The 16231-nt window shown below is 38.6% G+C and overlaps 2 protein-coding genes across 2 annotated transcripts; both read left to right on the forward strand.

Annotated features, from left to right (window-relative positions):
- Window positions 1–234: 234 nt before the first annotated feature.
- On the forward strand, window positions 235–8153 carry smo (smoothened, frizzled class receptor). The gene is made up of 12 exons (XM_056749321.1): window positions 235–1107; window positions 1612–1820; window positions 1903–2112; window positions 2616–2788; window positions 2977–3196; window positions 3275–3398; window positions 3485–3577; window positions 3819–3927; window positions 4013–4198; window positions 4292–4440; window positions 4651–4785; window positions 5012–8153. The coding sequence occupies exons 1-12, from the start codon at window positions 843–845 to the stop codon at window positions 5620–5622; spliced, it is 2484 nt and encodes an 827-aa protein (XP_056605299.1). The 5' UTR covers window positions 235–842; the 3' UTR covers window positions 5623–8153.
- Window positions 8154–8486: 333 nt separating this feature from the next.
- cax1 (cation/H+ exchanger protein 1) lies at window positions 8487–16166 on the forward strand. The gene is made up of 20 exons (XM_056748833.1): window positions 8487–8620; window positions 9696–9851; window positions 10341–10453; window positions 10575–10683; window positions 10921–11037; window positions 11150–11211; window positions 11404–11586; window positions 12426–12611; window positions 12834–12933; window positions 13052–13193; window positions 13687–13870; window positions 14003–14102; window positions 14216–14334; window positions 14423–14460; window positions 14542–14654; window positions 14748–14893; window positions 15018–15112; window positions 15199–15277; window positions 15356–15464; window positions 15975–16166. Exons 1-20 carry the CDS (start codon window positions 8551–8553, stop codon window positions 16046–16048), a joined length of 2295 nt encoding a protein of 764 aa, XP_056604811.1. The 5' UTR covers window positions 8487–8550; the 3' UTR covers window positions 16049–16166.
- Window positions 16167–16231: the final 65 nt, after the last annotated feature.

Genomic DNA, 16231 nt, shown 5'->3' on the forward strand with positions numbered 1-16231 from the left:
TTGTTGATGCCTGATAAATATGTATCCAGTTTAAATCAAATTCTTATATTTTTGTTTTTCATTTTAGAAAATTGAATCACAAGACTGCTCGAAATGGTTATTAAGACATCATGGCAGAAATGAGAGAAGCACTTTAATACGTATGGTTTCATTGTAGGCTGGCATGGTTTGTTTTGCCCCAGTATGCGGGGGATGGGTGAGGAGCTGAAGTTTTTGTTATTTGTGTGTGCGTGCACCCCCTCCATGCGCATACCAGAGACAGGGAAAAACGGATTCTTGAGTGAATCAAAGACATTTAGCACGACTGGATTTCGGGTCAGTCGCTTCCGATCCGTCTGACGAACAGATGAGTTTTGACAACATTTCTCTCGCTTCGCTTTTGCTGTAAACTTTGGGACAGGGGTGCGCTCAAGGGGGATGGAGCGCGCAGTCCCGGGATCATGTTACAGTCCCAGACTTTTCAAGCAAGGCAAGATTTTTTTCTCTCCATCAGAAAAGTGGGGGATGGTGAAGGCACTCTTGACTTTCTTCTAACTTTTTAGAGTAGAAAAACGCAAAGGTAAATAGTGCGTTTTAAACAACTGCTGCGCAGGTTTTGTGCGATGAATGGCTTTCCGACATCATGCGGGAAAGAGAGAAAGCCTAGGAAACTTTGGGACAGGACGCTAAGGAATTTCTTTGAACGAAAAGGAAAGGTTCGATGAATAATCTAGGAATTATCCGCGCTTTGGCGACTTGTTGTTAGTTTGAAATCCTTCAGCGCCTTACGCGCTTTACGCACAATTGGAAAAAGTTTTTGGGAAACATTTGATGAAACGTTGTTACATTGTTGCGCCTCCAAGATGTCCTCCAATCGCCTATGTCCCATTGTTGGAGGCTTTTGGATGCTTTGGATCTGGGCAGTCAGCTTCTTTACGGCACGGGCTGTTATCTTAGACACAAATGAATCGATATTCAACGACTACTGTGAGAAAACGACAACTTGCGAAGTGCTAAAATACAATACATGTCTGGGTTCACCTTTGCCTTATACGCACACGTCTCTGGTTCTGGCTGAGGACTCAGAAACTCAAGAGGAAGCCTTTGAGAAATTGGCCATGTGGTCTGGTGAGTTTGTATGTAAAGTTAAAATGTATTGAAAGACTAAATTGTAGGCTATTTGCAACTGGTCTATTATCGTTTGGAACCAACGTAAATATTTGTAGTTATACTTAGCATTGGATTCCCTGACAAGGACTTGTGTTTGTGTGTTTGTTTTCTGTTTTGCATTGCATAAAAATATTATTTATATGATATACTGGTCAACGTTTTGCAAATGATTTTAACATCACTTATAATGGGAAGTCAAACTGTTCTTAATTTTCACAAGTACCCAATAATGACCAATTCATCCCTTTCCACTAACTTCACACCTCTATTTACAGGTGTTTTCCTGTAATGTTTTAAAATTGCTGTTTCCATGGGCCATTTCACAGAGCCTACATATATTTTTTTTACACCAATGTCTCAATGTCAGCCTAAATAATATACATATAACCTAAAATTGTCATGGTATGGTATTATCATAAGCAATCAGTTCTTTCTGCAACTCTCCAAATTTCATGTGCCCAGGCCTGAGAAACGCTCCTCGCTGTTGGGCTGTGATTCAGCCTTTGCTGTGTGCCGTGTACATGCCGAAGTGCGAGAACGGAAAGGTCGAACTGCCCAGCCAACACCTGTGCCAAGCTACACGCACACCGTGCAGTATTGTTGAGCAGGAACGAGGCTGGCCTAACTTTCTCAAGTGTGAATTCAAGGACAAATTTCCTAAGGGTTGCCAGGTAAGAAAATGTAGATGAGTGTTGCAGGGGCAAGGATAAAGTTTCATCCATCGTGTGACCCCATTGACTCTTTGACTTTCAGAATGAGGTTAATAAGATCAAGTTCAATACATCCGGACAGTGTGAGGCTCCTTTGGTCAAAACTGATATCCAAGCAAGCTGGTACAAGGATGTGGAAGGCTGTGGGATCCAGTGTAACAATCCCCTGTTCACAGAGGGGGAGCACTCTGACATGCACAGCTACATCGCTATATTTGGCTCCATCACCCTCTTATGCACCTTCTTTACTCTGGTAGGTGAACAGAAAACAGTAATCAGGGGCTTCATGGTCCCAGGTTCACGGACCACCCTCGGACCATTTTCTGAGTGTATGATGCATATTGCGTAGAAAATGGAAAAACACTTCCTTTATCTGGCATGATGTAATCTGATTGGCTGACTGTACGCAATTAAATGAGCAAACAGAGAAAATTCATGTCTATTTGGAACGGGGCTGACAAAATTTGAATCACAGAAATTTCTATAGTGACAATTTTTTTTAGTTATGCCCTCTCAAATTATTTTATGGAAAGTCATATAAATTCATCTACACATGTGAAATAATTTATTTTCTCTTGAGTATTTCGTAAGCAATTTTTGACACTTGTGTATGCATTGACTGACAGATTCATTGAAGCACCCTAAGATGATTTATGTTTTATTACCTTCATTAACTCAACGATGTGCACAGTAGTTTTAAGATTAAGGCTTAAGGCTTTTCATTTTGCATCTCATTCCTATCATATTTTCCCACAGGCCACATTTCTTGCCGACTGGAAGAATTCCAACCGCTACCCTGCTGTCATCCTCTTTTACGTCAATGCTTGTTTTTTCATCGGAAGTATTGGATGGCTCGCTCAGTTTATGGATGGAGCTCGCAAAGAGATTGTGTGCAAAAGTGACAACACCATGCGGCTTGGAGAGCCATCGTAAGTATGAAGTCAATGGAAAATCCACCTGGGAGGTGATCCGATTACAGTTAACGGCGAATTTTTCAAATGTGGATTTAAGGAATGCAAATATTAATAAGGAATTCATATTGGTTATGACTTAGCAATTATTTTTGATGAGTTTTTTTATGACTAATGAGGTTTTCCATTGCTTATCTTTATTTCAGGTCCACCGAGACGCTATCATGTGTGATCATATTCGTCATTGTGTATTATTCTCTTATGTCTGGGGTCATTTGGTTTGTTATGCTCACCTATGCCTGGCACACATCATTCAAAGCCCTGGGTACCACCCATCAGCCCTTGTTTGGAAAAACGTCCTATTTCCACCTCATCACATGGTCCATTCCCTTCATACTGACTGTAGCCATACTGGCCATTGCAGAGGTATGACAGTTTTGGCCATGTTATTTTCCTTTGTGAAATTGCAATTTTCTCCAAATTTGACTGTGACATATTTTGCAGGTGGATGGAGATTCGGTTAGTGGCATTTGCTTTGTCGGCTATAAGAACTATAGATACCGTGCTGGGTTTGTTTTGGCTCCCATCGGAGTGGTCCTCGTTGTTGGCGGCTATTTCCTAATACGTGGTAAGAGATTGATGGATTTGAATGGTACGAAGAGATTTACGTAAATCTATTTGTCAGTGTGGATTGAACCGAGGCTGTTTTTTCAGGGGTTATGACGTTGTTCTCTATTAAGAGTAACCATCCTGGGCTACTGAGTGAAAAAGCTGCTAGTAAAATCAACGAGACCATGCTGAGGCTTGGTGAGTTATGTTTTTCCTTTTTTTTTTTAATAAGTTATATAGTAAGAATAAAACCCATTTACTTTGAGTTTAAAATGAGACACTGGTCAGGATGCCCAATTTTTTTTTAAATATCAATTGTTGGTTAATTTGTTGAAAGGACAGAACAAGAATAGCTTTAGACATGTTTATAGGCATTACTAAATATACAGTTTTATACATATATATTCATTGATTTAGTGTGAAATGATCATGTTTTCAGGTATATTTGGATTCTTGGCCTTCGGTTTTGTTTTAATCACGTTTGGCTGCCATTTCTACGACTTTTTCAATCAGGCTGAGTGGGAAAAAAGCTTCAGGGAATATGTCCTGTGAGTCTTTGTCCAGCTTACATTGTTCTCAGGTTTTCATACTTCAAAGTGCAACAAAGATTGTAATGTAACATTTTTCATCCAGGTGTGAAGCTAATGTCACTATAGCTCACCAGACCAAAAAGCCGATCCCAGAGTGTGCCATCAAGAACAGGCCCAGTCTGCTTGTAGAAAAGATCAACCTCTTCTCCATGTTCGGCACAGGCATCGTCATGAGCACATGGGTTTGGACCAAAGCGACCATCCTTATCTGGAAACGCACATGGTGCAGGTATAAGCAACAGAAGTATTTCTGATGTAATTGTAATTTTAAGTGAGTGATTATAAATTGAGCATAACATCAAGTGCTTTACTTCAATCCAAGAATCATTGGACGAAGTGATGACGAGCCCAAACGCATCAAGAAGAGTAAGATGATTGCCAAGGCGTTCTCGAAGCGGAAAGAGCTGCAGAAGGATCCAGAGAAAGAGCTGTCCTTTAGCATTCACACTGTCTCTCATGAGGGACCTGTGGGTGAGCATCTACTCATCTAAGGGTTCAATTTGGAAATTTCTCATAATTTCACAAATTCCAGGCCTGGAGAATTCATGGAAATTAGCAAATTCACAAAATGTTTTTTTTATTGTTTTTAGTAAAGCCTGGCAGTAAAATATTTTATTGAGTAAAATGAAATTAAAGAGATTATGAGATTATATTTATTGACTATTAAACCCTTTCGAACAGCCGGAATCAACTTTGACCTCAATGAGCCGTCGATCGAAATGTCTTCTGCATGGGCCCAACATGTAACAAAGATGGTGGCTAGAAGAGGTGCAATCTTACCGCAGGACATCTCAGTGACGCCCACCGGAACCCCTGGTTAGCACTCCACACACATTTACACTCTTTTGGGTAGCTGAAAGCGAGTTAAAAAACAATTTACTTTTATGTCGGGATAGCATTTCGATATTATTGCCATTGCCATAGATTCCCTTATAAAACCCAAATATTTGGCAAAACAGTGGAAAATGTAATGCACTATATTAAATAATATATTGTAAGTCCATGAAAATATCACATATTAATAAAACGCATTTCTGTACAGTTCCACCCCCAGATGAGAGAAACAAGCTGTGGATGGTCGAAGCTGAAATATCTCCCGAAATGATTAAAAGAAAGAAGAAAAAGAAAAAGCGTAGAAAGGAAATGCAGCCAACAGATACCGTAGCGAACGAAAGAAATCCCAACTCCCATAGACGGGAGTTTGGCTCCAGCGCTGTGCCGCGTCTTCCGAAGCTGCCAGGTCACCGGAGTCTGGTGGCTAACCTGTGGGAGCAGCAGCAGAGACAACAGCAAGAAGAGCAAGATGTGCTTCCAGGGGCCTTCCCTGAATTCCGTGCTTCATGTCCTCTTCCGTACCAGGAGAGGTACGGTGGACTGGGATACCATCCCTCCAACCTGTGCAACAAACCCTCCAGCCTTCCCATTGCCAATCCCCTGACCCTTAGGAACGGCATGCAGGATGACTCGGGTCGCTTTCAGCAGTCGTCGTGGCAACCTAAAGGGGTTTTCCGTCACCATGGGCATGAGCCTTCTGTAATGGATGCTGGCAGGACTAATGTTGTGCCACGAGGAGATGGCAGGAGGGGTATTCCAATACACTCCAGAACCAATCTTATAGAGGCCGAGCTAATGGATGCAGACTCAGATTTTTAAAGTACTTGGAGTTGGCGCTCATTTTTGCTCACAGACAAAAACATAGAGCAGATGATAGGTTATATCTATGCTGGATCCCCTAGAGATGTCATGCAGCCCAATGATTTGGTCTGAAGTGAGATGATTAAAATGCAGACATTTATACATTGAGCACATTGATATGTGTTTCGACGCTGTTCCAGAGTGCCATTAGGAGTATTATGACATCATTAACAGGTATGTCATGGTGCTTCATGAAAGAATGCCACACAATTCCTAATCTTGGTTTAAAGGGAAAGTGTGTGAATTCTGCGGGCAATCTCCAGTCATTGGTTGAGCCATCATTGCTGTTTGGTGCTTCGTGTGGAGAAGAACACAAAGGTGATGCATCCTATGCTGACCTGACAGACCCAGAGCCGTTGAAAACAGAGTGGCGACACACTTTGATCTCGCCGCTGCGTCGTCACGTGGTTCATGGAGCACTCAATAGTTCAAAACATCTGTGCTCTCAACCTTCTAGAATGGGTTTAAGCGGCATGAAAATATGCATGAATTTAACCTAATATATTAGCACATTGTGTACACTGAATACTACGTTGACTTGGGGGGTGCGATATTGGCAAAAAAAGTGTTTCTAGATATTTTCTAGGATTTTATGATAACGATAAGCAGGCGATATTTTGCATCCTATATAGTCTTATTTTGTACTTGCTCCCTCTTACAGGTTACCAGGACAATTATTGTTGATATTATTAATAGAGAACGGGAAAGATTTTCTCATCAAATCCTGTCATCATTCACTCATTATCATGTCAACCTTTGACTATAACTTGTGCATGATTTAAAAGTAACATATGTTTAAGAACAATGTTAACACTGAACCCAATTGACATCCATTGTAAGGACACAAAACCATTGAGACATTTCTCAAAATATCTTCTTTTGTGTTTCATAGAACACATGTTTCCAGCAATATAAGGTTAATAAACGACGTAAGAATAAATTTTATTTGAATGATGATGATATTTTGAGTAAACTATCTCTTTAAGGAAACTGTCTTTAAATGGAATCATTCAAGTAGCAACACAACACATCACGGGTGTTCGGTGAACTGTGCAGCATACAAGCAAGAGGCACAATGTATGGAAAAGTAGCCCACCAAAAGCAATCTTATGTGGGATGCTTATGTTTTGGATTAAGTTGAGATGCTCTTTGCAATTGACCAAATTGCTAAGCGGACTGTGAATGTGCACACGCAGCGTGTGACTACAGTATCTGTGAACACTGTGCTGTTTTTAGTGAAGCTTAATAAATGTGTGACGTACTGGATAATATGATTATTAAAACAAGATGTAAAACAAGAAGACACGAGTTACTTCTGCATTCCATTCTTCCAACGGACGTCAATGCGAGTGTCGTAACTCTGTTTTACAACGGCTCTGGACGGACCATGACTTTTTCTCAAACGTATTGCAGATGGACGAACCACCCACCTAAACAAAACAGAAACTGTTCATGACCGTTTTAAATGTTGCCACAGTTTTCTAGAGCTGAAGTAAGGGAACTGACAAATTTCATTAGGGATAAAAGAGTTTATTCAAAGCTATTATTTTTACTTAAAAGAAATTGCCTGGTGCAATACAAACTAGTCCGCCTTTCCTTCTTTCATTCAAAGAAGACAATATAAAGGGCATTGTTTTTTTCATAAAAAATATATGAGTTGATTGTATGGTAGCTGAAAATGTCAATGGTTACGTCAGATTCCATTTACATTTATTACTGTACATCGATATTAAAAATATTATTTTTGTACTTTGTTTTTTCCACCTGTTTTATGTTATTTCATATTGTACATATTTTACATAACATATATTTGTTTTTCACAACCAATGGGCTGATTTTGACAAGTTTCACATTCAGATTTTTTGTGCATTTGAGTGTAGGTGTTAAGCTCATTAACACTTTTATCATTTATGCCGTCTTAGTTTTGGTAAGCTTTTTGTTAATATAAGTGGCAGTATTGACAAAAAATGCAGCGGTGCAGCGTGTTATTGACTAATTGAAGTTTAAAGAAAGTGTTTGTGCTGTTTGACTGTTGATGTTTTCCCTCATTGCTGATGCTTTTGTTTCCTCATAAAAATATGTCTGTACGTGTGTGTGTGTGTGTGCGCGTGTGTGTGTGTGTGTGTGTGTGTGAGAGAGAGAGTCTCATTCCAATGTAAATATTGTAGTTTTGACACACCTTTAATTAAAAATTGTATTAAAACTGAGTAAAAAGATAAAACATTGCAGAGTTATTTCCATGCAGTTTCCAAAAGGCTTTGCCACCTAAAAAGGAATGAATTTAATTTCATGTCACCAAGAGTATATATTTTTATGTGTAGAGAAACATGGTACATCTGTGCTCCATGCTGCTTAAGATGATGCCGGTTTTCACAAATGTATTCAGATCTAAATGTAAAAAGCCGAGTCTTGGCCCTTAAATCAATTCATAGCTGTCATGGTTTTGAAAGAGTGTCATATTTTGTACTTAGTTTATACAATAAACACATCTTTGCATTGTGTCTTCATTGTTTATTCCTAAACCAGTGATCACAGATAGTCCAGTGGGTTTAATGGTTATTTTGTATTGTCCTTCATGGAAACCATATTGTGTCTGTACTGTTTTTTTGCGATATATAGTTTTGCCCAAAAATATGAACCGATAGTTTATAGTTTAAGTGAATTAAATAAAAATACTGGAAATATTATCTTAAATCCTATTATTGTTTATTTATATAAATTCTGCTCTCCATTATGAGCGATACTAACAGTAGCGGAAGGAAAAATCGAACAATGGCACTACAGTTGCCAGCTACAGCGCAGCGCGTTCTCGGCATCGGGGGCGCGCACAGGCAGCGGAGATGAACGCATGGCAGTGCAGTGCAGTGCGCGTCTGCAGTTGGCATCATGGCTCACACCAAACACACGATGTCCGCTGATGTAGATAGTCGGAGGCGACGGTCCACGGAGTGTTCAGGTGAGTTTTACATTTATATCACACCTTGACTCACATTGTCCGTTCATTGACAATGAGTTTTGTGCGATTGTTTTTTTATTGTTTGTTTTGGCACCATCCTAATCTATATAAAGTATAATTTACTTGATGCAAAACGTAATATTAGTCAGTAATTGTATTGTTCGTTGAAAAAAGAGAAAATCATAATTAGTAACTTTGGAGATGTTTGTTCCTGAACTTTTTGTAGGTCATGTGGTACACCTGTACTGATTTATTTCACCTGTTCACGTTACTTAAAGGGATAGTTTATCCCAAAATGAAAACACTCATATCCTCAGGTTGTTCCAAACCTGTAAATGAGGACAGAATTTTCATTCTTTGATTAACTTTCCCTACCAAAACAACCTTTTTTTGCAAAGTAAAGATAAAAGACATGTTAGCATTTTTGTTTATTTGTTTATTCAGACATATTCACATTTGTTTTTAGCTCTCTCTGATCTGATGTGTCTCTACAGTGGCCACTCCTCACAAAATATAAGCATAATAATAAAAACATTTTGCAAAATATAAAGAAATTATTTCATCGCCATAATAATATTTTTTGGAAATCTTTTCATGCTGCTTTGGGTTGTGGTATAACAATGGGTCACAATGAGACTTGATCTTTCAATTAATTTCATTCCATTTATTTTAATATGAAATGATTTCCATCTCACATTTGCAGGACAGATCCTATATACATTGTGTTTGTTGTGTTGAAATGTGATTCATCATCTGTTGTGTTTTATTTATTATTTATTATAAATTAGAATTTGTTTTATTTTTAGCAAAGAAACGTTATACAATTTTTACTTTGATAAGGCTTATTGTGTCGAAATGTTGTACATGATTCATATATAACCTCTGTTTTTTCTATCTTTAAAAAGTTGTATGCAATTGATATGCATTAAGAATGTGATCAGACACGGAGTTTTCATGTGACGCTCAGCAGTCTTATGTTAGTTCCGCTGGCTGGTTGGGGACTACCAAAGTCTTCAGATGACCATGAGAAACCTTGAAATCCAATGATATGTTTTTTTTTCTGCATGACCTTTAGAGCCCATCTGGGACCATGAGCCGAGAGGTCGCCGCTATAGCTCCCAGTGTGACCGACTGTGTGTGGCTGGTGCTTACCATGAGATTCCTGACACCCCCTCTCCCTGTACCTCACAGTATTTAGGACATTACACCCCGAAATGCGTCTCTGCCCACAGTGAGTGGTTATCATTGCCTCTTCACTGATGATGTAAAACATCAGAAATTAACCAATTGCGAAATAGTTTTTTTTTTAAACTATAAACAGTCTTATGTAGCTGGGTTGAATGAATGTTTTTTTTAAATATTTGTAACTTGTTACGGGAATGGTGCATAAAACTCAAAATGTTTGCCTTGATTTTATTATTTAAATGTCTTTTAATATATTATGGCCCGGTTTCACAGACAAGGCTTAAAGCTAGTCCCAGACTAAAATAAATGTGTGACATGTCTTAGTTGAATATAACTTGCCCAGAAATATCTTAAAATATATCAGTGCCATTGTTTTGTCTCAAGATGCACATCCTTAATGTATTCTTCTAAGGCATTTTTATAAAAGCCACATGCATATCTTAATTCAACTAAGGGATAGTCCTGGCTTAAGTTTAGCCGTGTCTGTGAAACCGGGCCTATATCTATTAACTTGACTAATAATCTTTTTTTCCAGGGCATTCCCTGCATTCACGGTGCACGGATGACGTTTGGCAGGAGACGAGTATCAGGACCACCATCCGAGCGGAAAACGAGGTGGAGGCGCATAAACTCGCCAACAACTACAAAGTGTGTAAATGGGACTGCTCCTTAAATATTCCACCCTGCATTAACAGTCTGGGTTGCTGTAATGTTTTGAAAATTTCTTGGACTAGTTGGAAAATAAATCATTTGGTTGTTTGCATGATAGTTTGGTTTCAGGAAATGGAAAAGTCACGTGACCGAGCGGCCCATCGAGGACAGATCAGATGTAGTTAAGGAGCTTTATTCTGAACTCAACTATATCAAACATCATTCAGGTGAGAAACAAACCAAGCAGAAAATAAGATACGATCAATCCGGACGTATTTTGACATTTAAGTCGCACATGGTGTTTGAATGTAAAACAAATTTGAAAACCAAGAAATAATTAGGTTGGAGATTTTATGATTGTAAAATGAACAAACAAATACATTTTGGAGTCAATTTAGTCTGTTTATAAGAAGTACTGTATTCTGTGTACTTCTCATATGCAGTATGTTTTTCCTCTTGCTCAGGTTCACTGATCACTATTGGGAATTTAGTGTATGTATTACTGTTTGGCTGGTGGATCTCTTTATTATACTTCTTGGTTGGTCTGTTAATGTTCTGCTCCATTGCTGGATTCCCATATGGTATGTTTGATATATTTACATTTTTTGCCATTGTTTTCATTATAAGCTCATTTCAATTTTTACTATGATGGTGTAGCATTTCCAGAATCTTTTCTGTCTTGCTTTGTGATAGGAAAACTATGTTTGCAGCTGTCTGGTTATTTTTTATGGCCCTTTGGAAAAGCATTGAAAAAAGTAAGTAATGCAAGAAATCACACTGTTGAAGAGTTCATTTGAGCATTTCAGTGACTGAGGACTGATTCATCCGAGAAAGCCTACGCCATTCATGTTGTGATAACTGATATCAGCAGCCATGAATCCAATTTCACAGAAGCTTAAACATAAACTTGACATCTCTCCTTTAATGGTCTCAAACACCTCTTTCAGAGCAACAGCTCGGTGAGGAAATGTTGTATGAAATTTCCGCATTGCGAGGCCATTCCGGAGGAGATGGATGAGGTTAAGGAGTCTTTGGAGGAGAAGGAGTCTACGCCTCTGCTGCGCTCCGCTCCTGCCGTCACCACAGAAATGCCTGTTATTGCTCCTCCCACCAAACAGAGACGTTACTGGGTAAGACTGACATTTACATTCAGATGTTTAAAGACACTTCGGAATTCTAGGTGTGAACTTTCTTTAACTGGGAACTTCTCTTGTAACAACTAAACTGTAAATCACAAGTTTATCCGAGCAAGTTTGGATAAGTGCGTAAATATGCATCCTGTTCACCAAAAAAATTCAGAAAGATCTGAAGTCGAATGTTACTATAATTACATGTATACGGCTGGAGCACATTTGACTATAAGCTTGTGAACTTCTGTGAACCGGAAGTTGCGATAGTTTTTACGTCAGTGTTTTGACACATTTCCGAGTGAAATGGAGTTTTGATTGAGAAAAAATACTGGGCGTGGCTTTCGTCTTTCTCTGCGATTTGATTGGATGTATAATAACAGATGTTGCTCTTTTTCATAAAACTGGCAGCAGACTGATAGTTGACGCATTTGGCAGAGACTTTTATCCAAAGAGACTTAAATTGCTTTTACATTTATACTTGGGTACGTCCAAAACCCTGGGATCGAACCCACAACCTTGTGTTGTTAGCACAATGCTCTTACCACTGAGCTACAGGAAAGCTTGTTGAATGGGAGGAGTTAACGTATCCTGCACCCAAGCCGTCTAACATGTGTCATTAAAGATGGATAGTCATAACAGGACGAAAGTGCATTTTCAGATTTTAACTGAAGTTTATGAGGGCACACAATTTTAAAAAGAGAATGACCAATATTGGAAAACTATTAACTGCAATATTTCATGGAAAAATAGCCATTTAAATTTTTATTTCACTGGGACTTTAAATGATCTCAGGTATGGCCCCTGACACTGATTTGTCTAAACATTTTCTAATTCCATAGTGTCGGCTGAGCACTTACGTTTGGTTGGTGCTGGGATACCCCCTGCTGGCTGTGGTTCATTGCCTGGCCATCTTCATCTCCTGGATGATCGTTTTTACCATCCCTGTGGCAAAGATGAACGCCAGGACCTTGAGCACCATCCTGCTCATGCCACCCGAAGAGGTCAAAATTCACACGGTGAAAAAGGTAAGCATGGCATCTTTCATTTTCTGTTATCTGACACATTCAGTCTGGTTTTACATTATGTGAAGTTATCAAGCTTAAAGTCCCAGTGAAATAAACATGTACAATGCCTATTATTATAAATTCCTTTCACTTGGAAATGTGTCAAAATACGGAAGTAAAACAATCCCAACCTCTGGTTCACAGGGACTTTAACTGTATGTTTTATCTACTGCTTGTTTTTAGCCACACGGCTGTGAGACCAAAGTTCTGCTGTGCTGTTATCATGCTTTCAACTGGTATTACTACAAATACACTGTGGACGGAATCAATGTGTTTGCTGTCAGTATCCTTTAAAACTGCTCCTGTTTTAAACCCATTGTAATCTAATAACTGATTTTGTGGATCTGTAAGCATGAGTGTTCTGCTAGGATCTGTTAAACTCTTTAAAAGCTTTCATTCAGACCTGCTGCCCTTGGTTATCATCACTCTGGTGATCGGATATGTGGACAGAGAGCATTATTATGTGAGCTCTGAAGCAAAGTTTGCCACATCTGTGAGCTCTATTATCCCGCTGTCGTACTTCATTGGAATGGGAATAGCAAGGTAAAAATTCTGTGGAAATCCATGTTTATAAGGAATGTACAATGGTCAAACAGGGTTTCTCGATGTTCCCACACTGTGATATTTGTTTTTGGTTCAACAAATAAAAATAAGTTTTCTTTTAATAGCGATTATAACAAGTTTGCATCAAATTAATTGAGTTAACTAATATTTTTAAGTTGAATGAACTCTACATTTTTAGGTAACATGTTTTTTTAAGTTGAGCTAACAAAAAGCAACAAATATTTTTTTACAGTGCAAAAATTCTAGAAAATACAACTTCGAAAGGTATTTATTTCATAAAAAAACAGAAACTACATATATCAGGGAATAACATTTTTAATTGAATTTTTTTACATTTGGCCTTGACAGGCAAACACATCTCTTTTTGTAGATAATACTGTCATTTTCGTAGGTCATTTTGTCTTTTGTAATCAATATTAAAGAATGCCTTGCCATGAAAACACTGTTCTAATGGTAATGAATTCATCTGTAGTATTTCAGCACAGAGTAACTTCGCAGTGGGAGCAGTTGTGAACGCCACGTTCGGCTCCATCACAGAAATGGCCTTCTACATCACAGCTCTGCTTCAGGGCCACCGTGCAGGCAGCAGATGTTATGCAGAGATTGTGAAATCCGCTCTCACCGGCACGCTGCTGGGCTGCATCCTTTTCATACCTGTGAGAACAAAAGTTTGTATGCTAAACTTGGCATATGTGGTAAAGCCACACACATTGGATGTTACAAATGTAGGCTGATTTTTGTACTGTTCTCTCTGTTTGTTTTGCCCATGCTTGGTGAGCGTTCTATAGGGGATCTGTATGATCGTTGGTGGCTGTAAGCATAGAGAGCAGAGGTTCAACAGCCGGTCGGCTGGTGTCAGCTCTGCCTTGCTCTTCATATCTGTGGGAGGTAAGAATTAATACAAACATCTGAAATAATTCAAGTAAATGCATATGTTTCCCTTTCTAGTCATTTGAAGAGGTTGAGTTGGGATTGTGTTTGATCTCTATGTCCGATCACAGGTGTTTTTGCCCCCACGCTGTTTTCAAAAGCTTATGGAAACTTTATATGTGAAGGCTGCAACAACTCTCCTAATAACTCCTCAAATCCCTTCATATGCAACAATTGCCACTATGACCTGGTATGTTGAAATGTTGATAAGTTTTAAGGCTCAAGGGTAGGATGCAAATCATCAATATAATTGTACTTTCCCACAACTTGTCCTACAGAGCGAAAACAATCGACCTCTATTTTTGAGCCATATTGAGTAAGTGTTGACACCCATACTAAAAACAGGTTTAAAAGTTTATCGTTTGCTTCATTTCACCCAAAATTTGTGTGTTTTCAGGCCGTTAGTGTACACCATATCTGTCCTGTTACCTGCGGCGTATCTCATCGGTCTCATCTTCACCTTGAAAACCCATTCGCACATCTATGACATCCACATCAGCGACGGTCACGGTGTGTGTTTGCCAGGGTGGTGGAGGACTGTGTCACACGTTCATGCTTTATGCTTCGGGATTTTATTTCTAATTCTTTATCTCTGTGTCAAAGTTTTAAGTGACCATGGTGCAGTGGTCCATTGGTCTAGACTGAGAGCTCTGGTGGTTCTCATACTGGCTACCCTCTTGATGGCAGCTTGCGCGGATCTCTGCACTGAGAACATCAGACCCATCATTTCTAACTCCAGTGTCTCACAGGTACATACTCGTATTATGTGCACACATGTACTAATCTAAACCCTGTATTACGTTTGTGCACAATTTGATCTATGTATAACACTTTAAAGGTACAGTCTTACTGTGTTGTGCTATGTTGTTGCAGTATTTCATTGGAGTTACTGTGTTAGCCATGGTTCCTGAGCTCCCTGAGATTGTCAACGGGATCCAATTTGCTCTTCAGAACAACATCAGTCTCAGGTTGAAACTATTTAGTGTTAAAATAAATAGCTTTTTTTAAATGCAATATGGATGTGTCTGTAATCTAATTATTTTTTGTCATCTAGTTTGGAAGTGGGAAGCTGTATCGCAGTGCAAGTGTGCATGCTGCAAATACCATTATTGATCTTGTTCAATGCATTTTATGTAAGTGAATCTAAAAGGCTGGCTGTCTTATACATTTGCAGCGTGGTATGCATTATATCAGGTTTTTTTTTTTGGCAGGATGTTGGATTTGTTCTTTTATTCAGTGATTTACACCTGTGGGCGAGCATCTTCAGTGTTATCCTGGTCAACTACATATTTATGGATGGAAAGTCGGACTACTTCCAGGGTAGGTGTTATTAGTGTATATATCATATAGCTATCAGGGATGTCACAATATGTTGGTATAACTCCGATTTTTTTTTATAATCACAATTTCAGCACCAATTACAAAATTTGATTTAACAATCACAGTGGTTACAAACCGTCTCTGTTCCTCATTACAATCGCGTTTTGAGGGTTATTTGTTGACCAAATGTTACTAAACACAAAATACACTATGAATTTTACCAACAGTATAATTTATTTGTTTTATCATGATATTGTGATCTTTTCCGTGTATTCTGTTGGCCACGATAATTGTGTATTAAAAATCTAATATTGTGACAGCCCTCATTTAACCCTCATCAACTGTTTCGGGTCAACTTTCAAATGAATGTATACCAGTTTTGTTAATTGTGCTTGGTTTATTGATTGTATTTTTCAGTACGGTGTATGCTTGAGATATTTTTACATGACATAAAATGATATACCGTCATTTGTGTTATCTTTCCCTAAACTGTTTTTTGTTCCTGTATAGGCACAGCTCTGGTAGTTGTTTATCTCATTCTCCTGGCCTTGTACTTTTTTGCACCTGCTCCCCTCGGCTGCTAAGAAATATTTGTTTTATTGTTGAAATATCTGTAGTTCGTATGTTTGTCTTATAACCTTGTTTTTCCAGCAAATTAAATGTCAGAGCCCCAGTGTAACCAGGCTGACATTTAAGCGCTAAAAAGTTCTCCAAAAATATGTGTAAAAATATTTTACTTGCGTAAAAAATTGATGCAGCAATGTATA

The sequence above is a fragment of the Triplophysa dalaica genome, chromosome 5 (assembly GCF_015846415.1).
Source record: "Triplophysa dalaica isolate WHDGS20190420 chromosome 5, ASM1584641v1, whole genome shotgun sequence".
Classification (NCBI taxonomy): Eukaryota; Metazoa; Chordata; class Actinopteri; order Cypriniformes; family Nemacheilidae; genus Triplophysa; species Triplophysa dalaica.

Bases quoted from the DNA above. Each gene is read 5' to 3' on its own strand.
- smo (XM_056749321.1), top strand. From the start codon at position 843: ATGTCCTCCAATCGCCTATGTCCCATTGTTGGAGGCTTTTGGATGCTT. The intron at 1,821-1,902 runs GTAAGAAAATGT...TTTGACTTTCAG, and splicing joins AATTTCCTAAGGGTTGCCAG to AATGAGGTTAATAAGATCAA. The intron at 3,928-4,012 runs GTGAGTCTTTGT...TTTTTCATCCAG, and splicing joins AGCTTCAGGGAATATGTCCT to GTGTGAAGCTAATGTCACTA.
- cax1 (XM_056748833.1), top strand. From the start codon at position 8,551: ATGGCTCACACCAAACACACGATGTCCGCTGATGTAGATAGTCGGAGG. The intron at 14,655-14,747 runs GTGTGTGTTTGC...TCTGTGTCAAAG, and splicing joins CCACATCAGCGACGGTCACG to TTTTAAGTGACCATGGTGCA. The intron at 15,113-15,198 runs GTTGAAACTATT...TTTGTCATCTAG, and splicing joins CAGAACAACATCAGTCTCAG to TTTGGAAGTGGGAAGCTGTA.